We start from the raw sequence: 17,293 nt of genomic DNA on the forward strand, positions 1-17,293 counted from the left end.
GTTGTGCTGGCATCAGCCTCATACACCTCATGTTTATCATATCTCTTAATAGCATAATTTTCTCTTGTACTTAATTTAATCCCATATTGTTTTATACAATGACTTGTGTGCAGGCTTGCAGCCTAGGAGCAATAGGCTTTACCATGTAGGTTTGTAGTAGGCTATAGTGTTTTCCTTTCTGATATGATCTTTATTTGTTTTCTTATCAAAATTATAATAACTTCATAATTATAGTTGGGTAGCTTTTAATCTTTTAAAAATATCCTTAATTATCAAACAACTCAGGGAGAAGAAGAAAAATAGCTGAAGAATAGACAGATGGGTCCTGAGCCTTGTCCTGGAGCAGAAAGAAAGAGCGGCTGAGGGTCGCTCGGTGAATATTTGTTGGTGAGTTAAGGGACAGCTATACTCCAGGAGAAGGTGGGCGACTGCTGGGTGGGGTTCCCCTGACCGGGCAGCCCCCACTGCTGCTGGGTCCCCTCCCGGAGACCGGGCCATCTTGAAGGTGAAAGTGGATGCTATCAGAAGCTTGAAAATCTACAACTGTGGCAACCCCCGAACAGCTGCGAGCCCCGGAAAACTGGTCCCCATTTGGCACAAACACGCGGATTCAGAGGAGCCTACACTCCACCACAGAAAGGTCAGATTTCACCTGGGATGAGGCGAGGTCTCTGGTCTCGGAGGGAGAGAGAAACGCGTGCACTGCGGGAGCTGGAGGATCGGGGGAAATCTGTGCCTAGAAAAATCTGTGGCTGTTGGGGCTGGCATGATCTGTGAAAGTGGAAGGGGGTCCTCAGAGCTGCTAACAGAAGGGATCTCTAAAAAGCAACCCATTTTGATTTGATGCAAAAGGACAGTCTAAAGAGTTTAAGCATGCTGGCTGCTTAGATCCAAGGGGGTTAGGGGAATTGCACAGACTTGCTAGCAGCCCCCATTGTTCGCACACTTGGGCTTTTTCCTCTTCAAATCCTTGCTTCTGATTTCTAAGCCCAATACATAGGAAAAATATTCTTAATTATATGAGACATTATCTGTTTCTTGAAGATTTACTAAAACTTGCAATACTAACTTTGGTGATGGTATTCTTGATTACTGATCCATTAAAAAAAACATATTTTATTGATTTTTTTACAGAAGGCAGGGAGAGGGATAGAGAGTTAGAAACATCAATGAAAGAGAAACATTGATCCGCTGCCTCCTGCACACCCGCCACTGAGGCTGTGCCTGCAACCAAGGTACATGCCCTTGTCCAGAATTGAACCGGGACCCTTCAGTCCGCAGGCTGATGCTCTATCCACTGAGCCAAATCAGTTTTGGCCTGATCCAATTTTTTCAAATAGTTTAGATCCAACATTTCTTCTTGAGTCAGTTTTGATAAGTTATGTTTTCTTTGAATTTTTATAATTCATATAAATATTTCAATTTATTATCACAAAATTATTTATAATTTGAGTGGACATTACTAATATTTTTTATTTTCTTCTCAGGAAGCACTCAGGGTGGAGGGGTTACAGTTTTTTAACTCCTTGATGTCAGGATTAGCCATCTGAGTTGGTTTGTCCAGTGTAACATGAGAAGAAGTTATATGTATGTGGGGTGATCATAGAGGCAAATATCAGAAGATCAAAGCAACCTGGAATACTGAGACCTCCAGGAGGACCTTAAAAAGTTACCTAAATATACTGAGGCTCTTTTGTGAGCATAAACCTGTTATACAATAGTAATTTTTAATTGATTTTTATTGTAGCATAAACTAGAGAGCAATTTGCCGAAACGGGTTTGGCTCAGTGGTAGAGCGTCGGTCTGCGGACTGAAAGGTCCCAGGTTCGATTCCGATCAAGGGCATGTACGTTGGTTGCGGGCACATCCCCGGTGGGGGGTGTGCAGGAGGCAGCTGGTCAATGTTTCTCTCACATCGACATTTCTAGCTCTCTCTCTCCCTTCCTCTCTGTAAAATATCAATAAAATATATTTTAAAAAAAAAAGATAGAGAGCAGGCAGACTGCTGGAGGGATGGGTGAGAGAGTAGGGAGGGAATGAACAAAAAAGGAAAAAATTGAGAACGAGAGCTCATGACAACAGTAGTAATTGCAAGGAGTGGATGTGGATGGGTAAGGGTGGAAAAGGGCATAGAGGCAATAAATGGTGATGGAAAAATTAAAATAAAATACGAGTACTTTCTCCTTTTATTGATATACTAGAGGCCCGGTACATGAAATTCATGCATGGGGGTTGGGTGGTCCTTCAGCCCTGCTTGCATGCCTGATCACCCCTAACAACTCTGCATGCCTGCCTGATTGCCCTTCATATTACACTTTTATTATTATAGACTAGAGGCTCGGTTTGTGCATGGTGTGTGTGTGTGTGTGGGGGGGGGGGGTGTCCCTCAGTCCAGCCTGCATCCTCTCCAATCTGGGACCCCACCGGGATCCGGTCTAAACAGGCAGTAGGACATCCCTCTCACAATCCAGGACTGCTGGCTCCCAACTGCTCACTTGTCTGCTTTCCTGATTGCCCCTAACCACTTCTGCCTACCAGCCTGATCACCCCTTAACCACTCCCATGCCAGCCTGACTGATGTTTAACTGCTCCCCTGCCAGTTTGTTTGCCCCCAACTTTCCTCCTCTGTCGGCCTGATCATCCCGAACTGCCCTCTCCTGCAGGACTGATCACCTCCAACTGCCCTCCCTTGCAGGCCTGGTCCCTCCCTACTGCCCTCCCCTGCTGGCCATCTTGTGGTGGCCATCTTGTGTCCACATGGGGGCAGGATCTTTGACCACATGGGCGCAGCCATCTTGTGTGTTGGAGTGATGGTCAATCTGCATATTACTCTTTTATTATCGATAGATAGGATAGAGGCCTGGTGCATGGGTGGGGGCCAGATAGATTTCCCTGAAGGGTGTTTTGGATCAATCTAATCTAATTATTTAGATTAGACTAAATAATTAGTCTAATCTAAATAATAGATTAGACTAATTATTTTTAGTCTAATTTATTATTTCCTTTATTCTTATTTGTTTTGTTTTCTGTTGTTTTCAGCTGTAGTTTCTTTTTTTCTTTTTTTTCTTTTTTTAAATATATTTTATTGAGCTTTTTACAGAGAGGAAGGGAGAGAGATAGAGAGCTAGAAACGTCAATGAGAGAGAAACATCAACCAGCTGCCTTGCACACCCCCTACCGGGTATGTGCCCGCAACCAATGTACATGCCCTTGACCGGAATCAAACCCGGGACCTTTCAGTCTGCAGACCGACGCTCTACCACTGAGCCAAACCGGTTTCGGCTCAGCTGTAGTTTCTATTGTTTATATTTAATCTTTCCTTTTTTAAATACATGTCATTAAAGTTGTAAATTTTCTCTAAACACTGCTAACTTTCTTTGGAAATTATTTTTATGAAATTAAATTTCCAATGTTATTTATCTTTTAGCATCTTTTATTGTTGATATTGAATTTAATTGCATTCTTCTAAAAATTGGTGTACAGGTTATCACTGCTTTGGAACTAAAGTATGGTCAGTTTCCATAACTTTTCCATGGGTATTTGAAAAAGATATATGTTCTCTATTTATTAGTTCAAGATTTTATAGGCAGCTATTAGATCAGGTTTGGAACTTATATCTATGAGTGTGTTTATATTCTCTGATTTATTTTGCTCATTAGATTCTTCATATAAGTGAAATCATATGGTATGTATCTTTCTCAGAGTGTCTTATCTAACTTAGCATAATCCTTTCTGGGTGTATATATGTTGTCACAAAAGGGAAATTTCCTTATTTTTTAAGGCTGTGGTGTATTTGTAAATATGCCAGAGCTTTTTTATCCCCTCACCTACTGATGCACACTTGGGCTGCTTCCAAATCTTGGCTATTGTAATGCTGCAATGAACACAGAGGTGCATATACAGAATTCTTCTGAATCAGTGTTTTGGGTTTCTTTGTATTTATTCCCAGAGGTGTAATCGCTGGGTGATAAGGCACTTCCATTTTTAATTTTTAAAGGAAACTCCATACTGTTTTTTAAAGTGACTGCACCAATCTGCATTCCCACCAACAGTGCATGAGGACTCCCTTTTCTCCACATCTTTACCAATATTTGTTGGTTGTTGAAAATGATGATAGCCATTCTGACAGGTATGAGGTGATATTTCTTATAGATTTGATCCTTATAAAGCAGTATAGGGCTGGATTTTTAAAATATAATTTGATAAGAATATTCCATTTTCTTATAGGATTGTTACTATGAAAATTTTCAAATAAAATAGTATAATAAATCACATAAACTCATCACTCAGATTCAGCACTTATAGTCATGCTTTTTATATTGTTTCACTTATCCATTCCTCATAATAGTTTCTTTATTATTCTCTTTCTTTTGCATGAATATTTTACAGTAAATTTAACAGCTAATTAATGAGTTTTCTCCTCAAACATAACCACCATTTCATCATAAAATCTGAAATTTAACAATAATTTTAAACATAGTTAATAACCAGTCCATATTAAAAATTTCCCAATTGATATGAAATGTTTTTCTTTGTAGTTGGTTTGTTTAAATCAGAGTCCAAAGAAGGTTCACCTGTTGCACTTTTTGTTGCATTTAAAATCTCTTCTATACTAATAAAAGGGTAATATGCTAATTAGACCGAACATCTTCCGGACGACCTTCCCGATGTCCTTCCTGACAAAGCCACGGTCACAGAGGCAGTTAGAGGCAATCAGGCAGACAGGGGAGAGCAGTTAGGGGGATCAGGCCAGCAGGCAGCTGAGTGGTTAAGAGCCAGCAGTCCCGAGGGGTCCTGGATTGGAGAGAGTGCAAGCCAGGCTGAGGGATCCCCCAACTCCCAAGCATGACCCAGTAGAATCGGGCCTAAATGGGCAGTAGGACATCAATCTCACAATCCAGGATTGCTAGCTCCCAACTGCTCACCTGCCTGCCTTCCTGATTACCCCTAACTGCTTTGCCTGCCAGCCTGATCACCCCCTAACCACTCCCCTGCAAGCCTGATTAATGCTTAACTGCTCCCCTGCCAGCCTGTTTGCCCTTAACTGCCCTCCCCTGCAGGCCTGGTCACCCCTAGCTGCTCTCCCCTGTAGGTCTGGGTCTCCCCCAACTGCCCTCTCCTTCAGGCTTGATCACCCCCAACTTCCCTCCTCTGCTAGCCTGGTCACCCCCAACTGCCCTCCCCTGCTGGCCCTTTTGTGGTGGCCATCTTGTATCCGCATGGGGGCAGGATCTTGGACCACACGGGGATAGCCATCTTGTGTGTTGGAGTGAGTCAATCTGCATATTACTCTTTTAATAGATAGGATAATGAAAGGATAATATGCAAATTGACTGAACACAGAATGACTGGTTGCTATGACATGCACTGATCACAAGGGGGCAGATGCTTAATGCAGAAGCTGTCCTCTGGTGGTCAGTGTGCTCCTGTTGGACAGGGGGAGCGTTGCTCAGTCAGAAGCCGGGCTCATGGCTGGTGAGCACAGCAGTGTTGGTGGGAGCCTCTCCTGCTTCTGTGGCAGTGCTAAAGATGTCTGACTGACATCTCCATAGGGAACAGGCCTAAGTCATCAGTCAGATATCCCCTGAGGGCTCCCAGAGTGAGAGAGGGTGCAGTTTGGGCTGAGAGACCATCTGCCCCCTCCGAGTGCATGAATTTCCTGCACCAGGCCTCTAGTATAAACATAAAACTAAGCCACAACCTGTTTAGGTAACCAACCTACTGTCTGTAGTAACCAACCCAGGAAAGTAAACAATAATCTTAGAGTAATTGGCCCAAATCAATCAAGATTTGGTTAATATTTGTCATTTTTTTTAGTTTTTGTCTACATTTTTAATTTAGGAATAACAAGAGAAAGCCAAATATCCTTTTCTAGTCAATCACCTAGGACACACCAGTTAGCCTGCCTATAGCTTCCTCAATTCAACAAACTTCCAATCAGGGCATATCTGAAGCATTCTCTTTTCCCTCACTATAAATATTGATATTTACCAGTCTCTGCCTGTATTTGTGTCTCTTCCAAACAAGTGATGACAGATGACACTCTTGCTATAAAATCTCTGAATAAATATTCTTTGCTTGGTCTAAAAAGCCACCACAATATATGAGTCAGAGTTTAAGATATAAAGGTTTATCTTTTTATAAACATGTAATCATGTCAAAGCAATCAACTTTTTAACCTAGTGAAGTTCACTAAATTCTAAAATTATAAAAACTACTCTCCAGTTAGTTATGTTAAGTGAAATAAGCCAGTCAGAGAAAGATAAATATCACATGATCTCACTTATATGTGGAATATAATGAACAAAATAAACTGACAAACAAAATAAATGCAGAGACATAGAAGCATGGAACAGACTGACGAATCTCAGAGAGGAAGTAGGGAGGGGTGGAAGAGATTAATCAAACAATTTATATACATATATGCATAACCCATGGACACAGACAATAATGTGTGGAGGCCTGGGCAGGGGGTGAAAGTCGGGGGAAGGAATCAATGGGGGGAAGGAGGAACATTTGAAACACTTTCAACAATAAAGATAAATTTTTAAAAAATCATTAAAACTGTATAAAAATGATTAGGTTGTCATTAAATCCCATTCCAGAAATTAGACCTTAATGAATTCCATAGAGGACTTCAACTTGACAGTGGGAGCTAAGAAGTCATAATACTATTGAGACAGGAAAAGTGCCATGAAAAAAAAATTGCAAAGCACCAGCAGTACAGGAAAATGATGGTCTAATTGAGGAAGCAAAGTGCCATCTTACCCTCTCCGCAGGAAACCCAGAGTGGTGAATCCCCTGCTCAGTGGACAAGATACAATCAAATTACACTTAGCACATTATGAATTAAGCATCTGAGAATAGAGTGACTTTTACCATAGCAACAAAGCCTTAAAAAGCCCAGAATTTTATTGGCCAGATTCTTGCATTGTTCTTTCAGGCCAACATGAATTCTCACCCTGGATGATTAAAAATACCAGAAACAAGTGTGATATTCAGTTATTCAAGTTAAGGTGATAATTATATAGAGAGAACAGAAAATATAGTTATATGTATAAATAGCCAAATGTAGAAAGTATATAATTTAGAAGCTACCTATAACTGAAGTTTTTTAAGGATCTGATGCAATATCTCAGCATTGCCTAGTAAAACAATCTATCCATCATCCAGTATGCAAATCTTGGCTCCTGAAGGACTTGGTTCCGTTAGGGAGTCATGAAAGGGTCAATTTTTTTCTTTAGCCAAGGTTTTATACTGGGATCAGGAGTGTGAGATAATCTTTCCCAAGTGGCCAAGATTCCTGCAAGAGAGGTGTGAAACTTTCCGGGCACAGAAGTATTGAGATATAGCACATGCAGAAAGCAAAGGAGCAGCAGGTCACAGGAGACTGTCAGCCCCGACACCTCCTGAACCACGAGCTGGCTCTCACTGCCCTCTCAAACGTAATCTTAAATAAACAAGAAACTTCTCTCATAAAAATTTAGTCGTGATTAAAGTGCAATGAACGGGAAGTTAGAATTCTGGTTGCAAAGCATTGAAGTTGAAAGCAGGAACTATCTCATACTCACCTTTAATATCCCATGAATTAATCTCGGGCCTTACAAGAAAAAGAAAAATTTACAGGACCATTGAGGTCAAAAGGCTATATTCATGAGATTAAAAAAGCAAATCAGGAAACTTAAGACTCTACAACTCATTTAGTTATTGATTAAAGAGAGAGTTTATTCACAGGGTTTTTCAAATACAAACAAAATAGCATTTGTTTTACAAAGTGAATATTGAAATAAATGTGGTACAGCACAGTATAATAACAGACAAAAGAAACAAGATCTAATGCCTGAAAAAAGGTTTGAAATATTCCCCTTTACTTCATAAGTATATCATAGCAGAAGCTACTCAGAGAAATGTAGCATGTTTTGTATAATATTGAAACACAAAGGATTAACTGTAAAGGTCTGCATAAACAGTGACAACATATTGAGAGCATAAAAAGTTTATGCAGAATATACAAAATACTGATAGGGTGGCTTATTGGTTCATTTATTAGGTTTAATGTATGCTTTATAAAGTGGCAATACAGCATTTTAAATGTGTATTAAAAACAGAGGAGTAATGCATACCAAAACCTCTGTGCAGTCTTTGTGACAATTTTATATGTTTGTGCATGAGCATATGTGTGAATGTGTATGTCTCTATGTGCTTGTGTGCTTTCAGAGGCGCCATAACCTACAGGCACATCTGCAGATTACCTGACTTCTCAACATAATACTGTTTCTACTAGCCCTTTAATGATCTGAGTCCTTATCTTCAAAAACATCTAAAACCCTTGTGTGCATATATAGGTTTGTTTTGCCTGCATATATGTTCTACATTAATAATATTCTATGGAATAGAAACAACTAATACCTTCTCAATATTTCTGGCCTTTGGTCCATTTTTTCCCCTATCCTTCTAAGTGCTCTTTTTTCTTTTTTTTTATAAATCTTGTACAACCCTTCCACAATATATAATGTTTCTGATTCCACTGGATTTTATTTCATTAGCATTGTATTAATTAGAAGCATTATTCCACCTTTTGAAAGTAGCCGGATTTTTTTAGTTCCTCCAAGCCCCTTCAGCCCATCTTCTCCTCTTTTTTCTTGGTGGCTCCATCTCAGTATGGGTACTGCTTCTGTTTCTTGCCAGAGAAGCAAGCCAGCCATGTGCACAGAAGGATGGCAGCAGCAGCACCTGCTCCTGTGCAGTAGTAGGCCCAGCCGATTTCACACTTACCTAGAGACACAAGAAGAGAAGAGAAAGCAGGCACAGATCAGGATGATTTTGTAGGAGATTCTGTATGTGTGTTCCTAATGTACAGAAGTGTCATTGAAATACCCATTATAAATGTAGTATACTCAATCAAGTGGAATGAAAACACATGCTGAAAATTATCTCAAGACTGAAGAACGCAAGAATGGTTTCTTTGCATTTTAAGATCTTAAGGCCTATGCCTTCTGCCTCCAATAGCCACAGTCCTTATGAAGAAAAGGAAGAATGGCAATAATCAGGATAGAAAAGATGAAGCTAATAAATATAATTTAAATCAACCAAACTCATATGCATAATGAGGTACCTTAGGAAAAATTCAAAATAGATACAATCTTTCTGAAAAGGACCACTCTATGGAGGAGACCCATTTGAAGGATAATGTTGAATTGAATACTGCTATTTACATGTAATTGTTAAATGTTTGAACTGGAGAAGAAAAACTCTCAGGTTCTCTTGAGGTCAACACTCACCTTTAAATTAAAGCACCATGTAAATGAGAACATAATAAGGTCCAAATGATCTCTCAAACTTGGCTTAGTACTTGTACTAATAATAACATCCACAATATTAAAAATACAATTAGTAAACACACACACACACACACACACACACACACACACATACACACACACAAACACACACACATACACACCAAAGAAACAGGGGCAGTTATATTAATTACAAAGAAAGCAGGCTTCCAAGCAAGATGTTATCAGGGATAATGAAAGGCATTAACAATGATACAAACATAATAATCCACAAATGGGTATGAGCCTAACAATAGAACACCAAACTATGTGAGGCAAAAACTGGCAGATTTCAAGGAGAAAAGGATAAATTCATTACCATAGTTGGAGACTTCAATACCCCTCTAGTAAAAATAGATAGGTCCAGCAGGTGGAAAAAGCCTATAAGGATATAGGTGAACTCAACAATACCACTAATCAATTAAATATAATTTACTTTGACAGCCTATATCTAAGAACATCAGAATATACATTCTTCTCAATGAAGATGAAATATTCATCAAGATTCTGGACCATAAAAAAACTTAACACATAAATTATACAATGTCTGCTTTTAGATCACAATGGAATTAAATTAGAAATAGATAACATAAACATGACTAGAAAATTCCCAAAATTTGTGGAGATTAAACAACATAACTACCTTCCCTCATCTTTTTTTTGGGCCACACTAGTTGCCTTCTCTGTATCACGTCAGGCTTGTTACTGGCTTAGGTGCTTCACTCATTATTCCTTCCACCTGGAAAATTCTACATCCAGATCACTACAGATCTGACCCCTTCTCAAATGACCTCTACAAAGATACCTTCCACCTGCCTCATTACAGTCACTCTACCCCTCACTTCACTTTCCTATGTAGAACATTCCCATAGTTTGTGATCACCTTGTGCAAATGTTTAATTTCAGTGTCAATTAGAGGAGATCGTTGTATATTTTGTTCCCTACTGTACTCCTACACAGTGCCTGGCTCATAATAGGCACTCAATAAATAAATGTTGGGTTCAAAGTGAGGGAAAAGAAAAATAGAAAGGAAGGAAGCAAAATAGGCAAAAACCTGTCCTTGAAAAACACAGTAATTCCAGAATTTTATTTTAAGAGCCACTCCAGTACTATTTTGGCACTGAACTTTTGGAGAGAAGTAACCATGCATTTACAGCTTCATGCAGAGTGTGTTAAAATTGAACAGGATGACAGCTTCTCCTGAAAGATCACATCTCCACCTCAGGGATGGTTTCACTAGAACAATGACCTCCATTAATACTGATAGATAGTGTAAGATTTTCTCAAGGGTAACAGAATCCCTTCATGGATCAGATTTGCTAACCACAAGCTAATGTGGCTGTGACTCTTGGGAATATTCCATTTTGAATTATTTTCTAACTAGATTCAATAAATCTAGGATGAAAATTTAATAAGAGACTAAGAGATGGCAAGTCTTAGAACCTTTCAAAAAGTCAGCAAAACGTGTGATCAGTCCATTTAACAAAGGGCTCATAACATAGAACACAATCAATTGTTCATTAATAACATGTTATTGACTAACAAACAGTTCCATGACCTAACATGAAAAGCATAATGATTATATCTTCCTTAATTATTGAACACTTTTTAAAAAAATATATTTTATTGATTTTGTACAGAGAGGAAGGGAGAGAGATAGGGAGTTAGAAACATCGATGAGAGAGAGTCATCGATCAGCTGCCTCTTGCACACCCCCTACTGGGGACATGCTCCCAACCAAGGTACATGCCCTTGACCGGAATCGAACCCGGGACCCTTCAGTCCCCAAGCCGACGCTCTATCCATTGAGCCAAACCGGTTTCGGCCGGACACTTTCTTGAGAAAAGTAGCTGATGAAGCTAATTAATTGAGCATAAAATATGTGATTAGTGTTGAATAAAGAAGGGGAAAAAAGCTACTAAAGAATTGACTACCAGAGGATCAAAGAGAGAGAGAGAGAGCAGAATATTTTTCAGCAAGGAAGTCAATAAAATAGCAGCATTTCAAACTTTAGGGGACCTGCAGCAGATGATATGTATGTTCTACCCAATTCCTTTGGATAACTTTGCTGGCTCTGGGCTCTCATCCCTCAGCTTCTGCTTTGCTCCTAACACTTATACGTATGTGCAAACCCCACCAGTAACTTGTGAGTATAGAGCCACTTTACCTCAATATTTAAAGAGCTAAAGTACTCCCTGGCATAAGTGTGAAAGCTGCTTTCTTGCTTCCATGGGACACAAACTCTGTAGTGCAAAGAATGTTCCAGAGCTCTGGTGAGTTTAGATTGAGACTGGGCCCTCACCTAGAAAATATATGCTTACTTAGTTTTTACTCCTTTACTACCTTGTTTTCCAACTTCCTTACTAGTTTTTCCTTGGATCATTTCCTTGATTACTTGAACATGAATCCTCATTTAAGGATCTACTCTGGGAAACCCAATTTAAGACAAGAGCAAATTAATAAAATCATTTTTGCTTTTCTTTATCACAAGGGTCTGTGAAATTGCTTCAGGTGTCAGAGGCTTAACTGCCCCATCCCACCCACCCACCCAAACCCTGACATTCCCTGAAAGGCCCAGAGCAAGAATAGAGTCCTCAGCACAAGCTGTCTCATACTCTCCCTGCACTACCACCTTCCTGGGGTAAATCCAACTCCTTGACTTGTTAAGTTGTATGTGTCATCTTACCTAATAATAGACAAACATGTAAAATGACCGTACCTCCACTACACCCACACCAATCAGAGTGAGTATACAAATTAACCCAACAAAGATGACAGTTAATTTGCATATTACCTGGGTCCCAGGAACATCCTTGGCACTCAGGTCACTCTGAGCCAGTGACAGGAGGTGTGTGTGTGTGTGTGGGGGGGGGAGCTCAAGCCTAAATCCTCAGGCTGAGCTGGCAATTGGAGGGTCAGGGGGAAGGGAGGCAGTCCCCCTGCTCAAGCCTAAAGCCTCAGGCGGAGGTTTTAGGCTTTGGCAGGGGCTGAGCCTGTGATCAGAGGGAAGGGGAAAAATCAATGGAAACATATCCTCAGGTGAGGATAAAAAAGAAATGAGGACACATCTTGAAAATGCCTAAAGAAAGTTGTCATTTTTTCATGGTGAAGGGACTGGAGTTCAAGTTGATGAAAACACCTTGGTGGTTGCGGTGGCTGGCAGTGGCTGCAGCAGCAGGGTGATATTTAGTTTGAATAGTCTTATTAATTTATTTGTGCATTTACTTCCCTTGTCTTTGGGGTCCAATTCATAAAATCCTCTTTAAGACCAAGGTCCATAAGTATAGTACCTATGTTTTCTTCTATGTAATTTATTGTTTCAAGTTTTATATTTAGATCTTTGTTCCATTTTTAATATTTTTTTCTTTTTGGTTAATCCTCACCAGAGGATATTTCTTACATTAATTTTTTTATTTTTTATTTTTTTAAATAAATTTTTATTGTTCATATTATTACACATGTTCCTTTCCCCCCACCCCCTCCATTGCTCTCCTCCACCAGGTTCCCACCCCACCCTCTGTCCTTTTCTCACCCCCATTGTCCTCATCCATAGGTGCACAGTTTATGTTCAGTCTCTTCCCACATCCCCCTCTCCCCTTTTCCCCAAGAATTGTCAGTTCACTCCCCTTCCATACCTCTGATTCTATTATATTCACCAGTTAATATTGTTCATCAGATTTTTTTTTTTAAATTTCCTTGGTTTTTAGATTCACTTGTTGATAGTTACATATTTGTTGTTCATAATTTTTATCTTTATTTACTTTCTCTTCCGAAAGAACCTCCTTTAGCAATTCATATAATTCTGGTTTGGTGGTGATGAACTCCTTTAGCTTTTTTTTTATTTTTTATTAGTGAAGCTTTTTATCTGGCCTTCAATTTTTAGTGATAGCTTTGCTGGGTAGATTATTTTTGGCTGTAGGTTCTTACTATTCATCACCTTGAATATTTCTTGCCATTCCCGTCTGGCCTGCATGGTTTCTGTTGAGAAATCAGCTGACAATCGTATAGGTGCTCCTTTATAGGTAACTACCTTCTTTGCTTTTGCTGCTTTTAATATTCTCTCTTTGTCTTTTGCTCTTGGAATTTCAATTAAGATTTGTCTAGGTATGGTCCTCTTTGGATTCCTTTTGTTTGGAGTTCTGTGCGCTTCCTGGACTTGTAAGTCTAATTCTTTCACCAGGTGGGGGAAGTATTCTGTCACTATTTCTTTCAGTATGTTTTTGATATCTTGCTCTCTCTCATCTTCTGGGACCCCCATAATTCTGATGTTGGTTCGCTTGAAGTTGTCCCAGAGGTTTCTTACATTATCTTCAATTTTCTGGATCCTCTTGCCTTCTTGCTTCTGTGGAGGAGTGTCTTCTGGCTCTTTATGTTCCAAATCTTTGACTTGATTCTTGCGATCTTCCATTCTGTTTTTAGGACTCTGTATAATATTTTTTATTTAAGACAATGTAATCTTTATTTCTTGTTGATCCCTTATCATTTCTTGTTGATTCCTTATTAATTCTAGTTGATCCCTTTTCATATCCTCATAGGTCTTATCGACCTTTTCTAGGAAATTCTTGAAAAACCTTATAAGCGTAGATTTGAACTCTATATCCAGTCGCTTTTTGTCCTCCATTTCTTTCGTTTGTGATCTATTTTGTTGTCTCGGCATTTTCGCAGTTTCTCTGATGGGGCGGAGTTTTAGGGTGGAGCCTACAGCCTTGGCTTCTGTCAGCCCCGCCCTATGCGGTTCCTGAGTCTCAGTATTCCCCAGGGTCCTTCAGTACTTGCTGCAAGCACCTCTGAGAGAAAGGTGCCCTCGATTTTCGCCTGCTACCAAACAGTCTAGGCTCTCCCCCAATGAGCCCGGAACTGGAGTACAGTTCAGTTGGAAGTGGGGTTGGAGGTGGTGTTCAGAGCAGTCCGGAGCTTTTGTCTCCTTCCCGCCAGGGCAATCCCGCGGCACAGCCAACCGTCCCTTCTCTGCACGCAATGTGTGTGCCTCCGGGACCTCCTTTCGGCCGCTCCTCTGGGGTTCCGCCTTACAGCCCAGTTCCCTATGGATGAGCCTGGGTCCCTGGGGTCTGGACTAGAACTGGGGTTCAGAGCAGTCGGAACTGAGGCCCAACACAGTCGGAGCTTTTATCTCCTTCCCGCTAGGGAATGCCAGCCAGGCACTCAGCCTCCCTCCTCTCTGGCTCTGTCATCTCTGCGCGCCGCGTGTCTCCGTACCTTAGGCTTTTACAGTTCCTCTGCTCTTCCTTCTGGTTTTCTCCTTGCTTCTCGTTGTAGAATTTCCAGTCAGTGGACTTTCCTGTAGTTCTGGGTAATGTCCATTTTATATTTTAGTTGTATTTTATTGAAATTGTTGTGTGCGGCTGTGGCTAGGTGTCTACCTGAGCAGCCATCTTGGATTCTCCTTTACATTGATTTTTAGAGACAGTGGAGGGGAGGAAAGAAAAGTCAGGGAGGGAAGAAGGAAGGGAGGGAAAGAGAGAGAAACCTCAATGTGAAAGAGACACCTCTATTGGTTGCCTCCAGAACAACTTCTGATTCTTGATTCCTTTCCTCCCACTTCTCCTTTTGCCCTCCTTGGTTCATTAAAACAACAAATATTTAAGGGACTACCCCAACTAGAAATCAGTGGGTGCTGGGATCTATTTCAGAACAAGATACATACAAGTCCTTGTTATTGAGGAGCTATTAATCAAGAAAGTATTAAAAAATAATTACTTAGATAATTATATCATAACTAGAGGCCCAGTGCATGAAATTTGTGCATGGGAAGGGGATTCCCTCAGCTCAGCTTGCAGTCTCTCCAATCTGGGATTCCTCAGGACCTCTGGCTCCTAACTGTACACCTGCCTGCCAGCCTGATCCCCCTAACTGCTCTCCCCTGCTGGCCTGATCCCACTAACTGCTCTCCCCTGCCTGCCTGATCACCTCTAACCTCCTCTGCCTTGGCCCCACCAACATGGCTTTGTTTGGAAGGACGTCCAGAAGATGTTCAGTCTAATTAGCATATTAACCTTTAATTAGTAGAGATGCCACCTTGTTCTAAAAATGCAGGTTGTTCCCAGGTTTTTCTATCGTGGAAGGGAAGTCCACAGTAGCATCCTGGGTTCTGATCAGGGCTTATGCACTTGTGCTTTATCTCAGCAGATGTGATTCCTAGTAGAAGACTCTTGGATGTACCTTGAACATTCCTAGCGAATTTGCCAAATCAACCTCCAAAAATGTTAAATCACTTTAAACTCCCACCAGCAACCATGCATGTGCCCTCTTTCCCACTTTGATGCCAATATTATTGATTATTATCTTAGATAATTATTACTTCTCTTCTTTACTCTCTTTTTTTCTTTTCTTTTTTTTGCCTCTTTCTTTAAAAAAATGTTTATTGTTGACAGTATTACAGATGTACCCCTTCCCCCCCCACCAATACTCCCTTCACCTGGTTCCCACCCCAGGCCTTCACCACCCTATTGTCTGTGTCCATAGATAAGATCTTTGGTTAATATCTTCCTGCTCACTCTTCCCTCTGAGATTTGAGTCAGTCTGTTCTATGCTTCCATGCCTCTGATTCTGTTCTATTCACCCAGGTTATTTTTTTCCTTAGATTTCTTGTTCATTTATTTTGATTTTTACATTTAATTGTTGATAGATATGTATTTGTTGCCATTGTTCATTTTTTAAAATCTCTTCTCCTTTTTCTTCAATTTCATGTAATACTGGTTTGGTGATGAACTCCGTTAGCTTTTTCTTGCTTTATAGTAGTACATGAATAGTAACAGAATTAATTTAAACCAGGAATTATGGTGCCATTCTTCCATTGCCTTTGTCTTTCTAGTCATGGCAATGGCAATACATGCTTGTTATTATTGTATAATACAAATAGAATGCCTTTTACTGGAAAGCAAGTTTTGTCTGTAATCCTTTCAGTTACCAGCAATTAAAGAAGAAAATCTGTTAAAACTTTCTCTTTTGCTTCCTAAATACTCCATCAAACATGACTCTGGGGGCAAATAAGACTCCGAGTTGCGTGGTTGGAAAATTGCTACTTTCAACAATGGGGAATACTATTCTTGACAGATTAAACATATCAATATTTTATATGTCAATAATGGGACAGAAAGCAACACATCACATTACATGCCAAGTCAATTGGGAAAAATATCATGGTGGCATTCCAGGGCAGTCCCAGAAAAAGGTTGGGGTAGGAGATCTCTGGCTGATTTTTTTTAGGGTAGCTCAAGTTAGTTTTTAGTGGAGCTTTTATTAGTAATAGAGACAGAGAAAAGGGTACGAAGAACACTATCTTACTACAAATAACAATGGAATTTCAGTGATCAGTTCATCTTTTGGAAACATTGTAGTTTAACATCTGCCTTTTCATTGGTTAGTTTAATGTTTGAGAGTCTACTATGTATCACGTATCTGCATGCTTCATTTTTATGTTAGTACAATGCCTTAGTCACAGCAGAAAATCGCTAGACATTTGTAATACTATACTTGTGCTTAGAATAAAGATCTGAAATTAATAATCAAACAATAGCTGTCATGTATAGAATGTGTGCTGGGTGCTATAAAGTTTAGAAATTGCATCTCATTTATTTATTTTTGCCTATAATGCTTTCAGGAATTTAGAGAAGCAAATCTGTTTGTACTTTCCCAACATTATTTCCATTTTGAAGATGGAGAAATGGATAAACATGCAAAATAAGTAACTTTCCCAGTATCACAAATAAATGATGAAGATTGAACTTGGCTCAAACTGATTCCAGAACTTTTTCTTGTGCTCATATTATGTATTAAAAATATCTATATCAAATGTATCTTTCCCATGATATATAATAATTTTTAAAAAATATACTTTTATTGGTTTTAGAGAGAGAGGAAGGCAGAAGGAGAGAGATAGATAGAAACATCAATTGGCTGACTCTTGCAAACCCCCTACTAAGGATGGAGCCCAC

The 17,293-nt window shown here is 39.8% G+C and overlaps 1 protein-coding gene across 4 annotated transcripts in view; it reads right to left on the bottom strand.

Moving 5' to 3' along the window:
* Window positions 1-8,446: 8,446 nt before the first annotated feature.
* LHFPL6 (LHFPL tetraspan subfamily member 6) overlaps window positions 8,447-17,293 on the bottom strand; it is a 182,258-nt gene continuing 173,411 nt past the window's right edge. For all 4 annotated transcript variants that reach the window (XM_036456298.2, XM_045588627.1, XM_045588629.1 and 1 more), the window contains one exon: window positions 8,447-8,775. In XM_036456298.2, coding sequence (XP_036312191.1) covers window positions 8,657-8,775 — 119 coding nt within the window. In that variant the 3' untranslated portion in view covers window positions 8,447-8,656. The remainder of the gene's footprint in view (window positions 8,776-17,293) is intronic.

The sequence above is a fragment of the Pipistrellus kuhlii genome, unplaced genomic scaffold, assembly GCF_014108245.1.
Source record: "Pipistrellus kuhlii isolate mPipKuh1 unplaced genomic scaffold, mPipKuh1.p scaffold_m20_p_3, whole genome shotgun sequence".
Classification (NCBI taxonomy): domain Eukaryota; kingdom Metazoa; phylum Chordata; class Mammalia; order Chiroptera; family Vespertilionidae; genus Pipistrellus; species Pipistrellus kuhlii.